This window comes from Misgurnus anguillicaudatus, chromosome 9, assembly GCF_027580225.2.
Source record: "Misgurnus anguillicaudatus chromosome 9, ASM2758022v2, whole genome shotgun sequence".
NCBI lineage: Eukaryota > Metazoa > Chordata > Actinopteri > Cypriniformes > Cobitidae > Misgurnus > Misgurnus anguillicaudatus.
The window spans coordinates 10,346,559-10,364,775 of NC_073345.2; the positions used below are offsets into that span (position 1 = coordinate 10,346,559).

General features: G+C 35.5%; 1 protein-coding gene across 1 annotated transcript; it reads right to left on the reverse strand.

Moving 5' to 3' along the window:
* Positions 1 to 54: 54 nt before the first annotated feature.
* Positions 55 to 15,009, reverse strand: limk1b (LIM domain kinase 1b). Its single transcript, XM_055180973.2, has 15 exons — positions 14,776 to 15,009; positions 12,016 to 12,154; positions 10,076 to 10,185; positions 9,576 to 9,752; positions 8,603 to 8,708; positions 8,322 to 8,494; positions 6,713 to 6,902; positions 5,899 to 5,985; positions 5,681 to 5,812; positions 5,533 to 5,592; positions 3,024 to 3,089; positions 2,783 to 2,942; positions 2,648 to 2,703; positions 2,192 to 2,349; positions 55 to 2,113 (listed from the first exon to the last, which is right to left on the reverse strand). The coding sequence occupies exons 1-15, from the start codon at positions 14,823 to 14,825 to the stop codon at positions 1,882 to 1,884; spliced, it is 1,896 nt and encodes a 631-aa protein (XP_055036948.2). The 5' UTR covers positions 14,826 to 15,009; the 3' UTR covers positions 55 to 1,881.
* Positions 15,010 to 18,217: the final 3,208 nt, after the last annotated feature.

The following is an 18,217-nucleotide window of genomic DNA, read 5'->3' on the forward strand; positions in this document are numbered from 1 at the left end:
ACCGTTATCGTGCTGGCTGCATCATTTAAATGAAACCATGGCAACAGTAGCGCGTGCAGTATCACTGCATTTGTTTATTCATTCAATTAGATGCACAGCTTTAATTTCACAGTATGTTAAAAAGCTTATAGGCTTTACACAAATGTAAAAACTGAAATGTCAGATGTACTGAAAAAAACTTCAAATTAATCATCAAGTCAAGGAAATGTTTTAAGTTATATGTGGATTGTAAATCATGCTTATTAAACTTAAATGTAATACTTTCAAATTATTGTAAATTAGCTTGAATAGCACCTTTCTATGTGATATACAGTACTGTATAAATTATGCAACATTATTGCACAACCAACAGATTGTACAATATACAGTGGTGTGGTCTCAAAAAGTATAGACATTTAAACAACACCATGAAATGTATTGAAATGTATAATTCAATTGCATTGCATAACAAAATATAAAGGGTTAATGGCATGACATTCATATTTTTGTGTCCAGGGACATTATTTACTTTAAAAATTATGGATACATTCATGAAAAGAGTCACTTTATTCTATAAAAACTATACATTTTCTGTATTTTTAAATAATTATTATTCATTTATGCTTTGGTATCTTATCACTGTCTGTGCAAGTGATCAGTTTAAGAGAACTATTAAAAATGATGTTTAAAGGGATGTTTACCCAAAAATGAAAACTCTGTCATCATTTTCTCACTTTTACGTTGTTACAAACCCGCATAAACTTCCCTGCTCTGATGAACACGAATGAAGACACCCTGAGGAATGTCCGCAACCAAACCATTTGTGAGTCCCATTCTCCTCCATAGTAGGACAAAAGAATACTATGGTCGGAAGTGAATGGGGCTCACAAACTGTTTGATTACGGACATTTCTCAAAACATCCTCCCTCGTGTTCATCAGAGCAAAAAAACACATACGGGCTTGCAACAACACGAGAGTGAACAAATATCGACAGAATTTTCATTTTTGGGCAAACTCCCGTTAAATTATTAAAAATCTAAAATGTATTGTACAGACACACATATTGTTGATTCATACTGTTTAAAAATAAGATATTTCAAATATTTTTTACATGTCAGCTGTCCTGAATTATGTCTACTTTGTGACATTTGTGGGATTTTAAGTTTTAAAGGGGCCATGTCACAAGACTTTTTTAGGATGTAAAAAAAAATCTTTGGGGTCCCCAGAGTACATATGTGAAATTTTAGCTCAAAATACAATATAGATAATTTAATATAACATGTTAAAATTGACACTTTGTAGGTGTGAGCAAATGTGCCGTTTTGGGTGTGTACTTTAAAATGCAAATGATCTGATGAAATGCAAACACTGATCGCCATGATGGTGGTTTGTTGCAGTTGAAACTCAATTGTGCTGTGAATTATTTTCTCTCTCTCTCTTTCTGCACTAAATGGCAGTGCTGTGGTTGAATAGTGCAGATTAAGTGGCGGTATTATTATAATAAGATCTCCTTATGACATCATAAGGAGAGACAAATTTCAATAACCTAATGTTTCACATGCTTGCAGAGAATGGTTTATTAAAACTAAGTTACTGGGTTGATCTTTTTCACATTTTCTAGGTTGATAGAAGCACTGGGGACCCAATTATAGCACGCTGAGCTGCGCGGCCGGTGAGCGACCCCCTTTAAACATGGAAAAAGTCTGATTTTCATACCATGGCCCCTTTAACTTCATACATCCACCAACTGTAATGGCAAAAAATAAATAAGGGTCTTATATTTGTTTGCAGATGTTCGCACATGTTGTTATCTAATGCAAAAAACTTTTTCAGCTGTGGCCCAAGTATACTTTTTGGAGTCCACTGTGAGTAACAGTCTGAGAAATCCAACATGAAGATCATTACATGAATAATGTACTTTTGTCTGCTTTACTGTAAGCACATCCAACCTCGGCTTCTGCCAAACACAGAGTTCGCAGTTGTTTGGTTGGAATCCCATAAGTTTGTTTGGATTGGCCATTGTTCTCCCAAAATGACTGGCAAATTTTATCCACTTCCGACATAAGAGGAAGTCCAATTTCCAAATGCATTAACAGGTTCTCCAGCCACTCCTCTAATTTCGCAAAAGTGGGCCTATAGAGTCAGAGGAAAAGGCAATGTTTTAGTGCAAGCTTTTTTGTATCATATTTGTAATTTGTAAATAATAATTACCGTTTCTCAGCCTCCAAGGCACAGCACAAAACTGCAATGGGAAAGAACGCCGCAGGACAGTCTTTGGACCAGCAGCGTTCCAGAAATTCCTTCACATTTAATCCAAACTCCTGAGTACGGGGTAGGTCATCTGGATCAGCGTAAACCCTGCCGATAATCTGCCATGAGGAATACATTTGAAGTTTTAAATTACTACCTCAAAGATGATACAGATATTATTTTAAAACATAATAGGGACTATATCTTCTAAAGATGCTATTTTGTCCATAATACTGTACTTTTATTTTATGATAACAGTTTTTTAAAAGCTAATGTATCTAAGATACTAAGCTGTGCTATATTGTGAACATAGACATGACTAAATGAGCTGCAGGCAAACCCTTCAGTAAGACTACTGTATATTCCCTATAATAAATATAGCACAGCCTCTCGTACTTTTTTGCTAAATTTATTTACCTCACATAGCAGAATCCCAAATGAGAAAATGTCAACGTGCTCATCATAGACTTTTCCTGCAGGTGAGAAATAAATAAATACAGTAAAGTGCAGCAAAAAGTATACATTACTGTAATTGTTCATCCATCATCTCACCGTTGATCATTTCTGGTGCCATCCAGTATGGGTTGCCCACTACAGTATACCGCTTTTTACGACCCAGCTTGTTTATTTTAGGCATTTGACCAGGTGAGACATTCTTATCTTCCTTCACAAGCTGGGCCAAACCGAAGTCTGCAACCACCACTGATTGGTTCTGTGAGGAAAACCAGAACTGTCACACAATTCCTACAATTCAGGAGACATGATTTGCATGAGAATTATGATGTTGTCTTACCTCTCTGACAAAGCAGTTGTGTGAGTTTAGATCCCGGTGGATGACATTCATTGAATGCAGGTAGGCCTGGGATGGAGAGAGAGAATATATGTGATACAATTGTCGTACATTAATTTAAAAGGAGGGTGGAGGCTGGAAGAGGTGTGTCAGTGTTTCTTAAGAAGCATACTGTAGGACAAGATATTTATCACTAAAGTCAGTTGATGTAGTAACAGTCAGTTGTAGTAACTGCTACAGATTCTTGTTACCTGTCAGAACTAGTTTTTGCAGTAAGGAATGAGACAATGAGTTAATAGCTATAGGAAATGTGAAAACCCATAAGATAAAAATCACACATGAGAGCAAATGGAACTGTTTTAGAAGAGATCTCAAAAATGTCACAAACTGAGCTCGGAATAGGCAAGTTTACAATCCCAAAATTCAAATTATCCAAGATTTCAATATGAACTCAAACATTTATCATTAAATTAACACAACTCCAGATTATTTAACCTATTTTACCAATCTACATTACTATTACAGCTCTATGCTCTTAAATGGAATATGCCCATGCAATATGTAATACAAGTCTCAGATGTGCCTAGAAAGTTTCACTTTAAAATACCTCACAGATCATTTATTATAGTATCCGAAATGCCCCTATTTGGGTGGGAACACAAAAGTGCTGTTTAAATTCAAATAAGCTACAGTTCCATATTCCCTTATGGCGCTTTTCCATTGCATTGTACCCCACGGTTTGGGTTGGGTAAGCTTACTTTTGTGAGCTTTTCCACTGGGTGCAGTATGTAGTACCTGTTACATTTTTTAGTACCACCCGGTCGGGGTTCCAAGCGAGCCGAGCTGATACCAAAACGTGACACGAAAACACCGTAGATCACTGATTGGTCTGAGAGAATTTTAACTACCAGCGTCATCGCTATAATGTAAAGATTAACTTTACCTTCGTGCTAGCTTGCGCTGTCTCGAGTAAACCTGTTGTCATCTGTGTTTTGTTGTTAATTCCCAAACTCCCTTTTAGCGATGAAAAACATCCACAGGTTTAGAATCAGGAACACCATACCAGTTTTTTCCAAACTTGCAGTTTGTGGCAGCACATTCGCGCCATGCACGTTCACATATATTCTTAAATGCAACTTAAATGAGGCAAAGCGGAGCATGTCGACTGACGCTACGGGTGTTTGTACAGAAACTGTCATGTGAGACTGAGGTAGTGATAAACGCGATGTGTAAAAAATTTTTTTGTGGTGGTCAATTTTAATTTTGTGGCGGACTGAGAAATAAATGAATGTATGGGAATGTACAACAACGCTCTCACTTGTATGATGTCACAGCAGTAGGCAGCGCAAATATAACAACACGCCTGTAATCCCTCCCACTCCGAAGTGTTACTATACTCGATGGAAAAACTAACCAAGCCAAAGTGAGCTAAGCTGACCAGACCTAAACCGTGGGGTACTATGCAATGGAAAAGCGCCAATACAGTGAGAGCTTTTGGTTTAAATAGCTCTGATTCCTGTGAATACAGTCTTAGACAATAGTATCTTTAGCTACTTTAATGCTACAACGTGCTAACAAACACAATTAGGAAAGCTTTTGGGTAAAACGAACCTGTCAGTCAGTGGCCATGGGCAGGGCTTTGTTTTTGTGATGTCACATTAACAAGAGAAAACAACATGTTTAATGAGACTGCTTTGGTTTAAAGGGGATTTAAAAAAGAGAGCCGGTGGATTTTTTCTATTGTAGAGTTGTTTTTTAACAATTGTCTAATTAGTTTCTATTATATTACAGTGGTGGCTCATGACTGCTCATCCGAAGGGCGCTAATTCAAAATAAGTGTTCGAAGTGTCATGTGTGGGGTTCCTTTTTTCGAAATATGTGTTCTGCGCTTTGAGAGATCCTGTGTGCATCACGTGTTTTGTCAAAATAAGTGCCTGCTGCACACGCATCAAAACTGTTTATGATAAAAAAGAGAAGCTCACGTTCACAAAATACACACAAGACACTCTCTTAACAGTAAACTACGCATGAGATTATGTGAGTATCTGGCAAACGCGAGCGTCTCTTTTATCATAAACCCTTTAGGCGCGTCTGCAGCAGGCACTTATTTTAACAAGACTTGATGCACATAGGATCTCTCGACGCGCAGAACACATATTTTGAAAAAAGGAACCACACACAAGACAGGCTACATACATGTTGTGACGAACTTCGCATCGAGTGCCCTCAAAAAAAGAAGTCAGCGGCCATCACTGTTATATTTCTTCTAAGCAATTTTAGAAGAAACATCTGAGACTAAGTTGATACACAACTAAGTTGATTCAATGAAACACAACTCCTGAGCTAATAAAGAGCAAACCCTGAGCAATAAAATCCTCCTTTAGGGAATATCTGCAAATCTTTTCTTGCATTGTTTGGATACTGTTAATACAGCTTGTACATTGCAATTTTTCAATACATTTCATCTTTAAAAAAATCTTCCAATCACATTTTTTTTCTTTCTTTTACTTACCATTCCAGCAGATATGTCCTTGGCATAGCTCACTCTCAGTTTCCATGGGTAGTCCTTGTCCTAATTTGAAATTCCTATCAGTTTATGGTATGCATACACAAATACTCAGCAATGAGAATTAAAAAACAAATAAAATTGATGTACGAACCATTTTCTGTATGGTATCCCTCAAGGTCCCTCCCTGCACATACTCAGAGATCAGGTTAAGCCGCTTGTCTTTGTAAAGAATGCCGATAAACTTTAAGACATTTGGATGTTCGAGGCATCTCATCACTTTGACCTACAAGGCCAAACGTCTTTCAGTTAGTAAGCAATTTGAAATATGCTCTACAATGCCTGTGCGAGATGGAAACGTGCACCACAAACCTCTTTGAGGAATGTCTTCTGTGTCTCTTCATCAAACTGAAGAAGTTCCTTTATCACCATCACCTCACCTGTTTCCACATGTGTCACCTGTAAATACAAACAGCAATGTTTTTATTTCTGTGTAAGAATGTGATCTTATTAAAATCTCTATACCAAACCCATTCTTATTACATGTTCTGAATCAAAATGCATTAGAGTATCTATATAATAGATGATCTAGATCTCAAACTTTTTGGCTTTAAGTCCCTCAGTTGTTCAGAATAATATTGAAATGCACCCCAACTCACAATTTTTACACAATACCATACTCCACAGCTTGGCAAAACTGTAGAATGTTTATTTCTTATAAAATTAGGACTAACCAAACACTAAACTCTCATAACTGTCAAAAAAATGGTCCCAAGCTGTCACTGGGGCAGTACCATTTAAAAAGCTCCTAATGTGTACTATTTATGTAGTATTTTTTGCATTTAAATTTTTAAGTATAATTAACTTGGTTTTACAAGTTATTTCAACTTAAAAAGTAAAATAAAGTTACAAAGTTTAAGTTATTTTAACTTTATTTATTAAGTTACAGCAACTCAACAATAAAAATCAAATGACATGTTAAACCAAGTTGATTATACTTAAAAATGTATGTGCAAAAATTCTTTTACAGTGACATTTGGTATCAATATGTACCTCAGAGGTACTAATAACTCATTAGTTGAAAAGGTTTACTGTTTTAAAGGGTACCGCCCCAGTGACAGCTTTTTTCTTATGGTATATCATAAGTTTAGTTTTTAGTTGTTTTGACTCTCTGGCTCCGCTTTACCTTGATAGCTTGTCCAAAACAGCCTTTCCCCAGGACTTCACCATATAATAGATCAGATGGACGGAAAATGCGTTGTGTTTTGTCCATTGCGTCAAAACGCAGAGACTCTGATCGATTAATGTCTCTTCTTTGAGAAAGAAGTGTTAAGTGTCGCTGTGAACATGGAGCTTTGTCAATACTGCAGCTGCGCCTGCAGGGTGAGACAAAGATGAATTAATAATGTTGAGAGAAACCACAAAAGTGACATGAACTTACTAAACATTTGGTACAGTTAATATCTGACACTGTAGATTCATATCTGTAATAATATCTAAGGAATTTATTGTCTTACATTTTTAATCACAAGTAATGCTAATGGGTCATTATTCAAATATTAGTTTATATAAGTAATCGAAATATATGGCTATGTATTTAAAATTTGTTTAATATGCTGTACACTGTCAAAAATAAAGGGTACAAAGCTGTCACTGGGGCAGTACCCTTTTTAAAGGTCCTAATATGTACCATTTAGGTACAAATATATATCATTGAACTGCCAATATGTACATTTGAAGTACTAATATGCACGTTTTGGGTACAAAGGTGTACCTTTTTGAAAGGGTACTGTCCCATTGACAACTTCTGTACCTTTATTTCTGAGAGTGTATCCAGAAAAAATGGATGCTTAAGGACATTTTGATTTTTAGGTCTTTTCAACTTTTTAAAGACTGATGTTGACACTGTTGCATATGTCTGTGGTGTTACCAGGAAAGACAGTAACACCACAGACAGTTTGACACAAGACGTTGCTAAACTAGAGACTGCCAATGAGAAATTCAATTCAATTAATCTTTTAATGTCACTGTAGATAAACATACAACGAAATTATAATTCAGCATCAGGAGACATTTTTAAAACATTAATAAGAGTATTAACATTTGTCACATTTGCAAGTTAGCATGCACCCTAACAACATATGTTGTTTCCTAAACAATTTATTAAAGTAGACCTTTTTCACAATATAACTTTTTTTGTGTTAACAATGTTATATTGCCACAATTATATTCCATGATAATTCTGCGATACAGTATGGCGAACATGTAGATTTTGTTGCTCTTTTAATCTTATTTAAATATTTAAGACATAAATGTAACTTTTAACAGTGCACACCTTTTACCCTATACAAACATGCAAATACTGTATAAGGTAAACTGTAAAAAAAGCTTTGTTGGTTCAACTTAAAAAAGTAAGTTACCTAGTTGCCTTAAAATTATGAGATCATTTTAAAAACAAAAAAGTTTGTTGTGTCAAGTAATATTTTTAAGTTTAATTAACTCACAATTTTAAGGCACAAATGAAGAATGACCCATTAGTATAGATTTTGACTATAGATTTTATTATAGATCAGATTGATTTTTAAAAAATATTTAACTTTACTTCTTTACGAAACAGACTATTTAATGAATGTGATAGATTTTAAAAAAAATGCATAATGTTATAAGGTCCTATTGACTACAGTACAGAATTGACTTACAGTATTAGGTTAATGACTGTATTTCTTTAAGAGACTACAAGAAGGCATCGGTTCAGTAACATTTAGCGTTACAAAATCAAATCTGACAATACTTACAGAATATTTTTGGAACGAATTCCTGTTCGTCTGTTGGGAAGAGGAAAAAAACCCAAGGATCCAGGCTGGTCCAGTTCTTCTCCCAGTAGGTCCTCGTGATTTGTGAGATCTTTAGGGTCATGTTCAATGGTGATTTGCAGCCAGTGCTCTGTGTCATGAATCAACAGATCCAACTGTTCACAATAAAGGGTAAAATGTTACATAATATACATGTTATATACTAGGTATACAACTTAGTTAGTCTGTATAGTCTGTATTATTTTTTTTAAGTAAGGATCTACCTCATCCAGTGGAATGTTTTGAACAGAGATCCCATTGATTTCAAGAATCCTGTCTCCAACATGGATCAAAGGCTTCACTTCAGGAGTCATGCTATCCAGGTCCAATCTGTTTCATGCAGGAAGATGAAATGAATGTAATGTAATAGCCTCAGTTATTTGAGAAAGGGGACATTTCACAAGCCTTTTATAAGATATAAACAAAATCTTTGGTGTCCCCAGAGTACATATGTGAAGTTTTAGCTCAAAATATCATATAGATCATTTATTATATATATATGTTAAAATTGCCACATTGTAGGTGTGAGCAAAAAAGTGCTGTTTTTAGGTGTGTCCTTTAACATGCAAAAGGGCTAATGAAATGCAAACATTGATCGCCATGATGATGGTATTGAAATTGAAACTCATTAGAGTTGTCAATCATTTTCTCTCTCTCTCTCTCTCTCTCTCTCTCTCTCTCTCACACACACACACACATCTCTGCACTAAATGCCGTGGTTGGATATTGGAAGGAACGGTATTATTATAATATGATCCCTTTCTGACATCACAAGGGTAGCCAGTTTACAATGACATATCAGTAAAAAGTCAGAGTTTTATGATATGTCCCCTCAAAATACCATACAGATAATTTATTATAGCATGTTAAAATTGCCACTTTGTAAGTGTGAGCAAGTTTTAGGTGTGTCATTTAAATGCAAATTAGTTGATCTCTGCACTAAATGGCAGTGCCGTGGTTGGATAGTGCAAATTAAGAGGTGGTATTATCCCCTTCTGACATCACAAGGGGAGCCAAATTTCAATGACATATTTTCTCACATGCTTGCAGAGAATGGTTTACCAAAACTAAGTTACTATGTTGATCGTTTTCACATTTTCTAGGTTGATAGAAGCAATGAAGACCCTATCATGATGAGATTTTCATGATACTGTATGTCCCCTTAAAGGTGTGACTGCATCTGAAGTAATGACTCACTGAGAAACTCTGATCACAGGGCTTGCGTCATCGACAAGACTTTGTTTCACAGCAAAAGTTAAACCTTGTCTGCTTTCTGCCAAGGGAGGAAATGAGATCGATGTCACCATATGAGGAAGCCTTGAACATTTTGCCCCAGAATTCTGCACTGATGTCTTTTGATAATAACACTGTCCACTACAAGAAACAAAGTGATACAGAAAGAAATTAAAAAGACAGGAAAAACGACAAAATCTAAATCATTTTTAGTTTTTTTTACACATACAGTATGATATTAGTTTGAATGAAATTCATATATTTTTATTTTGAGTTTTGGCATTACAAAAATCCCATTCTACTGGGGGGGATTTTATTCCTGCTGTGCTTTATTAATAAATTAACATAAAGTTATAACATATTGCTAATGAATTAACTAATGTTTATGTCTACAACTTTACTGTCAACCTTAGAGTAAGTATTTAAATTATAAAAAATACTTTGTTTGAGTTACTGAAACTAACCAGTATAAATGTGTAAAATCCATTAAAGTGAAAGAATCGCCGTCGCCAATAAACACGTTGCAGCTTTTACAGAGGAAACACTCTGGATGATATTTCTGCTTCCCAGCCACCTGCCAGGATGAAAGGAAGAGGCGATATCTTTTTATTATTTTCCAGTATAAGTTATCATGAATTCAACTGAGAAACAGAAAAGGGAGGGAGATATTAAGGTGGAGACAGGACGGATTACATCAATGCACTAAACTGAAGCAGCACAATCAGAGGAAGTGAGATTGTGAACGGAAAGGGCCGTCTGCCCTCAGGTCAAAGAGGGAAACGGTGACAAAAAACACAAAGTTTCAAAACTCCAACCTAATCTTTCATGATAAGACAAACACAACTGCTATCTGTTTACAGTCATCATTGAATGGAATGTTGTTTGTTTGTGTAATCCATTAGAGAAAAGCATATGAATTTATATAGGGTTCAAACCAGGTGTGTGTCACTCAGTGACTCCAATAAAGGCTGAAATTGCAGATTTGATGATGCAATATGTTGTTTTAATAAATGAAGCATAAAACATTACATTAACAAGTCTTTAAAACTAAAATAACAGCCTCAAAGCATTATGGGAACCAAAATCTAAAGGAAATAAAACAGAAAAAGGTTGACGATATTTCTGGTTCCCAGAATGCTTTGCATGAGGCTGTTATTTTTTATTTTTATTCTGTAAAGGCAAAGACTTGTTGATGTTTAATGTTCATTTAACTTTAAACAAACTGTTGCCAGTAAATAACATCAATTTAAATGTACAGTAAGTTACTGGTGAACTGCTGCACAACTACAGCTAATTTTTTGAGGAAGGTTTGTAAAAAAGATTTGTTGGTTCAACTTAAATAAGGAAGTTGTCTGGTTGCCTTAAATATTTAGATAATTCAACTTAAAAATATCAGTTAACTAAAAAAATATATATTTTTAGGTTGAATAAACTACAAATTTGAAGGCAAGCAGATAAGTTGAACCAACTTTTTTACAGTGATGGTCAACATTTTTTAACTCATCAAGGAAACCATAGATTTTTTTCAAATAAATATTTATAATAAATTATCAAAGAGCTGAGATGAACACCGAATTGCAACTTCCAAGCTTGAAACAACTTTTCAGTCAAAGCTGAGATACAATTCTAAAACATATTCAGTATAATTTTTTTATATGGACAATCATATATGCATACAGGTTAGGGTGGGTACATTTTTTTAAATGTTCAACTCTCACCCCCTAAATGTGTTAGAATATCAATTAAAACACAATGTGCAAAATTTTAAATGGTCCCTAACTTCCTACAATATCTAGAGGTTGCTCAAAGCCTTTGAATATTTCCGAAATCACATATTTTTGCAAAAACTTTACCATTTAATAAAACTTGCTTCTTGGAGGGTAACTTTGTTCCAGTTATTTCTGTCTCTTCTGATTCGAGTAGCAAAGCAATATAGCGTATTTGCTTCGTGTTGCTTCAGCCATTGTCTCAGTGTATATTGTCTATTGTGCAACATTCACATTGAAACTTTCTTGCTTTGAAAGACATATCACAACTAAAACAGGAGTTTTAATTGCATGGAGCATGCTCAAAGAAGTCCATTGCTGCCATAAGTATATATTATTAAACAATTATACATGCTAGCACAAAGTATCACATAATATGCAAATGTGTTAAACTTCAAAGGTATTAAGAAACCTCTAAATATTAATTAATATTGAAAAGATTTTGCCTAATTTTTAATTTATTTATTCAAACATATTGGTGGGGTGAGAGCGTGAACTTTTAAAACTTGAAAAATAAGGACCACCCAAATGCAGGTATTGGTTTTCCTTTGTGCTGCAGCTACATCAATGTCAATAGGTAAGTATCATTCAGAAACACACGGTTGTGTGTATTTATCATAAAATTATTATGATCTTACCATAATAAGACCAGTAGTGATAGGCTCTGAACAGCCATGACACTGCTCTCCAAATCGTGACCAGTAATGTTTCTTACAGAAGATCTGTCCGTCTCTTTCATGGTACCAGTGAGAAAGAACAGAGTTACATTCACAACACCTAACACAGAGAAAGAGAGAGGAACAGAGGAAATTAAGTAGCATATTACATTTCTTTATTATGCATTTTACATTTCATTAATCTCATAAGTCATCATATCTAAATAATAAAACAAGTATTGATTAAACCAGTCAATAAAATTTCCATCAAAATGCTTATACTTCAAAATTAATGTGGAAAATACATGGACTACGTAAGGAATAATTCATAACAAGCTGTTTGAAATAATATTCCCAATGTGCTAATGCGGCATGATGCGAAGCGTAGTGTGCATTATTGCCAAATAATTCAGAGGACCGCAGTCAATTATTACCAAAGACATTGGTGTTAAGACTTTTGACAGGTCAGGTATGCGTTTATCAAAAAATAATGCAGACCTGTGGCACATTACTCAACCAATCAGAATCAAGCATTTAACAGCCCAATGGTACACCCTAAAAAATTTGCTGTAATTTTGCAGCCGGTTGCCAGTAACTTACTGTAGAAGATAAAATCAAAAAATGTTTCATGTTCATTTAACTTTAAACAAAATGTTGCCAGTAAATAACATAAATGTAAAATCTACAGTAAGTTACTGGCAGCTAGTTGCCAGTAACACCCATTAATACTGTAATTTCTACAGACATTTTTTACAGTGTATACTTTTAAATAAAGCACTGTAAATAAATACTTTGCCTTAATTTTTTTTGTTAAATCAGCTCAGATTTACAAGTCTTGTCAACAGAGATGAGTTGTCACAACTTACAAAATATAGTTGATAAAACTCACCTGTAGTTATAACAACTCATCTCTAGTCAAGATAAATAATAGTAAGCTAAAATGACTTGTAAATCCGAGTAGATTCAACAAAAAGTTTTAAGGCAGCAAAGTATTTTTTACAGGGTGGTAAATAATAAATAATTGTGCCCGCTAAGGTCTTAGTTAAACATTGGTATAACAAAAAACTTTTTTTTTGTTTTTTTTGTTATATATTTGGATTTATTCTTTTTGACTTGCACCTCGGACGGAGTGCGTTTGTTTCAATTTTTTGCTTAGTTAAACATTGGACATACTTTACTAAAATACTAGCTGAACATTGGACTGAACAAGACAGCACTCACAATCTGAAAAATCTAACCCATACCATTTTTTTGAAAACTTCAAATGGACATTTCAACACTGTAAAAAGTGCCGGGTTATTTTCAACCCAGAACTGGGTCAAAAAGGAACGAGCCCCACCGATGGGGTTGAAATTTAACCTTGTTTTAAGCAAAAATGCAGGGTTGTTGTTTTTAAAACCTTTTATTGGGTCAAATAGTAAAATTTTCTGGGTTAATTTAACCCAATGGTTTCGTTCCTTCCCTTTTATTGACCCAGCTGGGTTGAAACAACACAGCATTTTTTCGAATGCAGTATGAAAAGCGTCAAATATCAAGATTTTAATATGTAGCTTTGTAACACACCCAGCTGTAAAAAGTGAAAGCTGCTTTACTTAAAACAAACACTTCAATTGGTAATTTATAAACTTGCATTTTCTCACTTAAATTGAAAAATGTAAGGTGAAAAAACTTTTAAAAATTACTTGAATTGGTAACACCTAAAATATTTCAACATTAATTTGAGTTTGTAACCAATTTGAAGTTGATCCAACTTTTACTTTTTACATGTCTTATCTTAGTTTATTTTTCTTTAAAAAAAAAAATGGTGGCAAAGAGGGATTTTAACCTTTCTTGTTCTCAAATAAAAAAATGTTTAGTGAAATGTTCTCAAATACATACACTTATATACCCATTTCCACTAAACATCCTTATGCAATGGAAATGAAAAGAAACATTTTTGACAGCAGGAAACAGCTTGACTCATGTGTCAACCTGGATGACACATAAAATGAGTATGTTGTTTATCAATTCAGCTTTTACTGTTGTTAGAGTAAAATTGAGCAAGAATGAATAAAAACAAGCAAGAGTGAAGAGGCGTTTCCTCTCTGTGTAACAGGATGCCTGGCATGTGTTTCACATCTGGTGCTTATCTACTCTTCCATCCTTCAATATAACAACATACAGCCATCTCATAGACACACACATACACACAAACTGAATCAAACTGAATCCTATAGATACCGTGTACAGCAATGACGGGAAAAACTTTTTTTTGAAAATAAATTAATACTTCAGTACGTTTTAAACGTTAGTACAAATGCAACACTTTCACTGAAGTGATGCTAAATGCATCATTGTGGATGTTAAATGGATTCCAAATACAGAAGTGGGAGCGAGAAAAGTTTGGTGTGAAACAAACAAAGTCTAAATAATTCCATTTCTGTATTTACATGAACACACTCACAAACATTATTGTACATTTGTTAACTATGAGTTTAAAAGCCCTACAGAGAGCAAAATAACATGTATGTATATACTGTAACAAACTCGCATTTATAAAAGTTCAAAACATTTTATGTTAAGAAACTGTAAGTAATGTTGACCAAGAAGTTCCTGGTTTTGCTTTACAAGAAACGAACTGTGAGATGTATCAGTATGACACCACTATAACCCAAAACTCCCCATTTCAAAGAATACCACAGCAGAAATTAAAACTTAAAAGAGAAAACAAGTAAACAAAACAAACACACAATCTTGTCTTACCTTGCCTTCCCCCCTCTCTTGCAATACAGGTCCTGACAAGACTTTTGCATAGCAGCTGTTATAGACCTGTACTTATCCTAAACTCCTTCACTCATTCCACAAGCGGAGAAAAGACACGGCGGGTGGAAAAAAGCAGATTCAAACAGATTAATATTGAAGCGTTAACTCCGGGTTTTCCTTTCATTTCAGCATATGAGGCACAGATCTGCATAGTACAACTTCCTGTCAAGTATCTGAATAGTTTAAATCCCTCCCACCCCTTCCAACTTTAGCCCACCTTCTCACACTGCTTCGTCGCAGAAAGTACTGTCAGAGGATAGAGTTACTCAACTGGTGTCACCTGATGAGAGCCCTTATGAACCGTATGGCCTGCAGGCATGAGCCGTGTATTAAAATTCAAGTCCTTTCATGAGGAGAGGTTTTGTTTAAGTGATCATGCATACGAGTTTTTGAAAGGATCTTTTGTTGGCATTGCACCACAGCTATTGCATTCTGCAGACAAAGCCTTGAAGCTATAATGGAGTGAAAGTAAAGTCTAACATGTATCTTTAACACTTAAGAATGTCTGCAGTCAGACTTAACTTATGAAGAGCTCAGATGCAAAACTCTCTGCATCTGACATATTTTCTTGTAAAAGAGCATTTTTATCAGGAACAGATTTTTTCCAAAAAAGCGTTATTTCTTAATGGCCCGAGGCCGGGATTAAACAGATTTGAAGCGAAAGTATTTGATGCATGTATAATACATGCCGAGAGCATTTGGTTAAAGCAACACTAAAGAGTTTTTGCTCTTTGCTCCCCCTACAGTTTGGAATTGTCCATTACCACTGTCGAAAATAATTGAGCCAACTGCAGCAAAGCTGGCTCTGATTGGATTGTAGGTCTGCCGTAAAGCAAGTTTTTGTAGTTTTCACTCGAACTACAGGACCGCGACCGCATGGTCGGAAACTTCTTTAGTGCGGTTTTGGCCGATAGAGGCCTGCAAAGCGAATGTTAAAGTGCTGTTCACCCTGTTTCGGGTGGATGAAAGACTAAAACTTTTTTTTAAAACGTTATTTTAAGGTAAAAAAAAACTTGTGTTGCTTTAATATATTAAAATATCTCATTTTTATGTAGGTGGCGTTCCATATACTCTAGAGTTCAACACAGCGTTGGATCAAAAAGAGAAAACCCCAGCCATAGGGTTTTCTCTTTTTCTCCATATACTCTAATATCATACTCGGTAACACTTTATTATAATGTTCATGATTTAACATTAGTTAAAGTATTAACTAACATGAACAAACCATGAGCAATGCATTTGTTACAGTATTTATTCATCTTTGTTAATGTTAGTTAATAGAAATAAAGCTGTTCATTGTTTGTTCATGTTAGTTCACGGTGCATTAACTAACGTTAACCAAATTTTAATAAAGTATTAGTAATTGTTGAAATTAACATTAATAAAGATTAATAAATGCTGCACAAGCGCAGTTCATCATTAGTTCATGTTAACTAATGTATTTAACTAATGTTAATTAATGAACATTATAATAAAGTGTTACCTCATACTCTTACTGTGGGTTCACACCAGAAGCGAGTTCACCAAATTGTGCGAGTAGATTCGCGCTTGCCGCGAAAACATGCGCTAGTCGCCTTAAATGCCTCTCTGCCAGGAGGAGCTTGCTCTAGTGGTGACGTAATTACAGGAAGCGAGCGGAGTCGCAGAAGCCTATGGAAGGCACCCCATGACGCGAATTTCTGTGTAAATGTCTCGATGACTATTTCACGCGCGAATGAAGCAAGTAAACTAAAAATTTTCAAGCGGCAAACTAGATGTGGTAGACGCGAATTTGACGCTTCAAACGCGGCTGCTGTGATCCCACGTTAATATCATACTTTAATGCTGCGTTCACACAAGCTGCGGTATAGAGGGACAAAGCGCAAGTGATTTCAATGTTGAGTCAACCAATCTGTCGCGTTAACCAATCAGCCGCGTTAACCAATCTGCTTTAGTAGTGACTTGATTATAGGAAGGGAGGGGTTTGCGTCAAGCCCCCCATGACGCAAATTTCAGCATGAATGTCTCAATGACTAGAATTTCACGTGCGACTTTCAGAACTGCCCTGCGTATGCCTGTGCCTCGTCATATACAGTAGCAGGACAATTTAATCTCTTACTTCTCAGCATGAGAAATCCAAGGTGTGGCGTGTAAGCGTGTGAACTGACTGAAATGCGTGTAGTTACGCAACCTATGACGTCAGGTCGATGCAGAAAGCGTGTTAAGTTGTTAAATATATTTGATTAAAATTATATTAATTAATTAATTTTTACAAACATAAAGCATTTTTGTATTGCATATTGATGTTTTCTTCAACACGTACCGTACAGTAGCCCAGTGTTTCCCAATCCTGGTCCTCGAGGCCCCCCTCCCAGAAAGTTTTAGATGTCTCCTTATTTAAAACACCTGATTTAACTCCTCAGCTTGTTAGGGAGACATGTTTACCATTTTGGAAGGAGGCTGATAAGTTGAATCAGGTGTTTTACTCTCCGAATAAAATGGCCAAAATATATATGCCAGCTATCTGGGGATTAAAAGATCCTAAATTAGTGGTTGGCAAAGATCAATTGCGATTAATCACATACAAAATAAAAGTGAGTTTTGCTTAATATATATGTGTGTTTTGTGTGTATACATGTATACATTTCAGAAAATTGTTATATACATAATAATTACACACACTTATATATTATAGAAAAACTCACTTTTATTTTGTATGCGAGTAATCTTTGCCCACCACTAGTACAGAATGTAGAAATTTGGTACCAATATGTACCTCTGAGGTACTAATAGTCACTCTAGGTCCAAATCTGTGCTTTTTGAAAGTACCGCCTCAGTGACAGCTAGGGTACATACACTCACCCAAAGGATTATTAGGAACACCATACTAATACTGTGTTTGACCCCCTTTCACCTTCAGAACTGTCTCAATTCTACGTGGCATTGATTCAACAAGGTGCTGAAAGCATTCTTTAGAAATGTTGGCCCATATTGATAGGATAGCATCTCGCAGTTGATGGAGATTTGTGGGATGCACATCCAGGGCACGAAGCTCCCGTTCCACCACATCCCAAAGATGCTCTATTGGGTTGAGATTTGGTGACTGTGGGGGCCATTTTAATACAGTGAACTCATTGTCATGTTCAAGAAACCAATTTGAAATGATTCGAGCTTTGTGACATGGTGCATTATCCTGCTGGAAGTAGCCATCAGAGGATGGGTACATGGTGGTCATAAAGGGATGGACATGGTCAGAAACAATGCTCAGGTAGGCCATGGAGTTTAGACGATGCCCAATTGGCACTAAGGGGCCTTAAGTGTGCCAATCCCCCACACCATTACACCATCAGCCTGCACAGTGGTAACAAGGCATGATGGATCCATGTTCTCATTCTGTTTACAA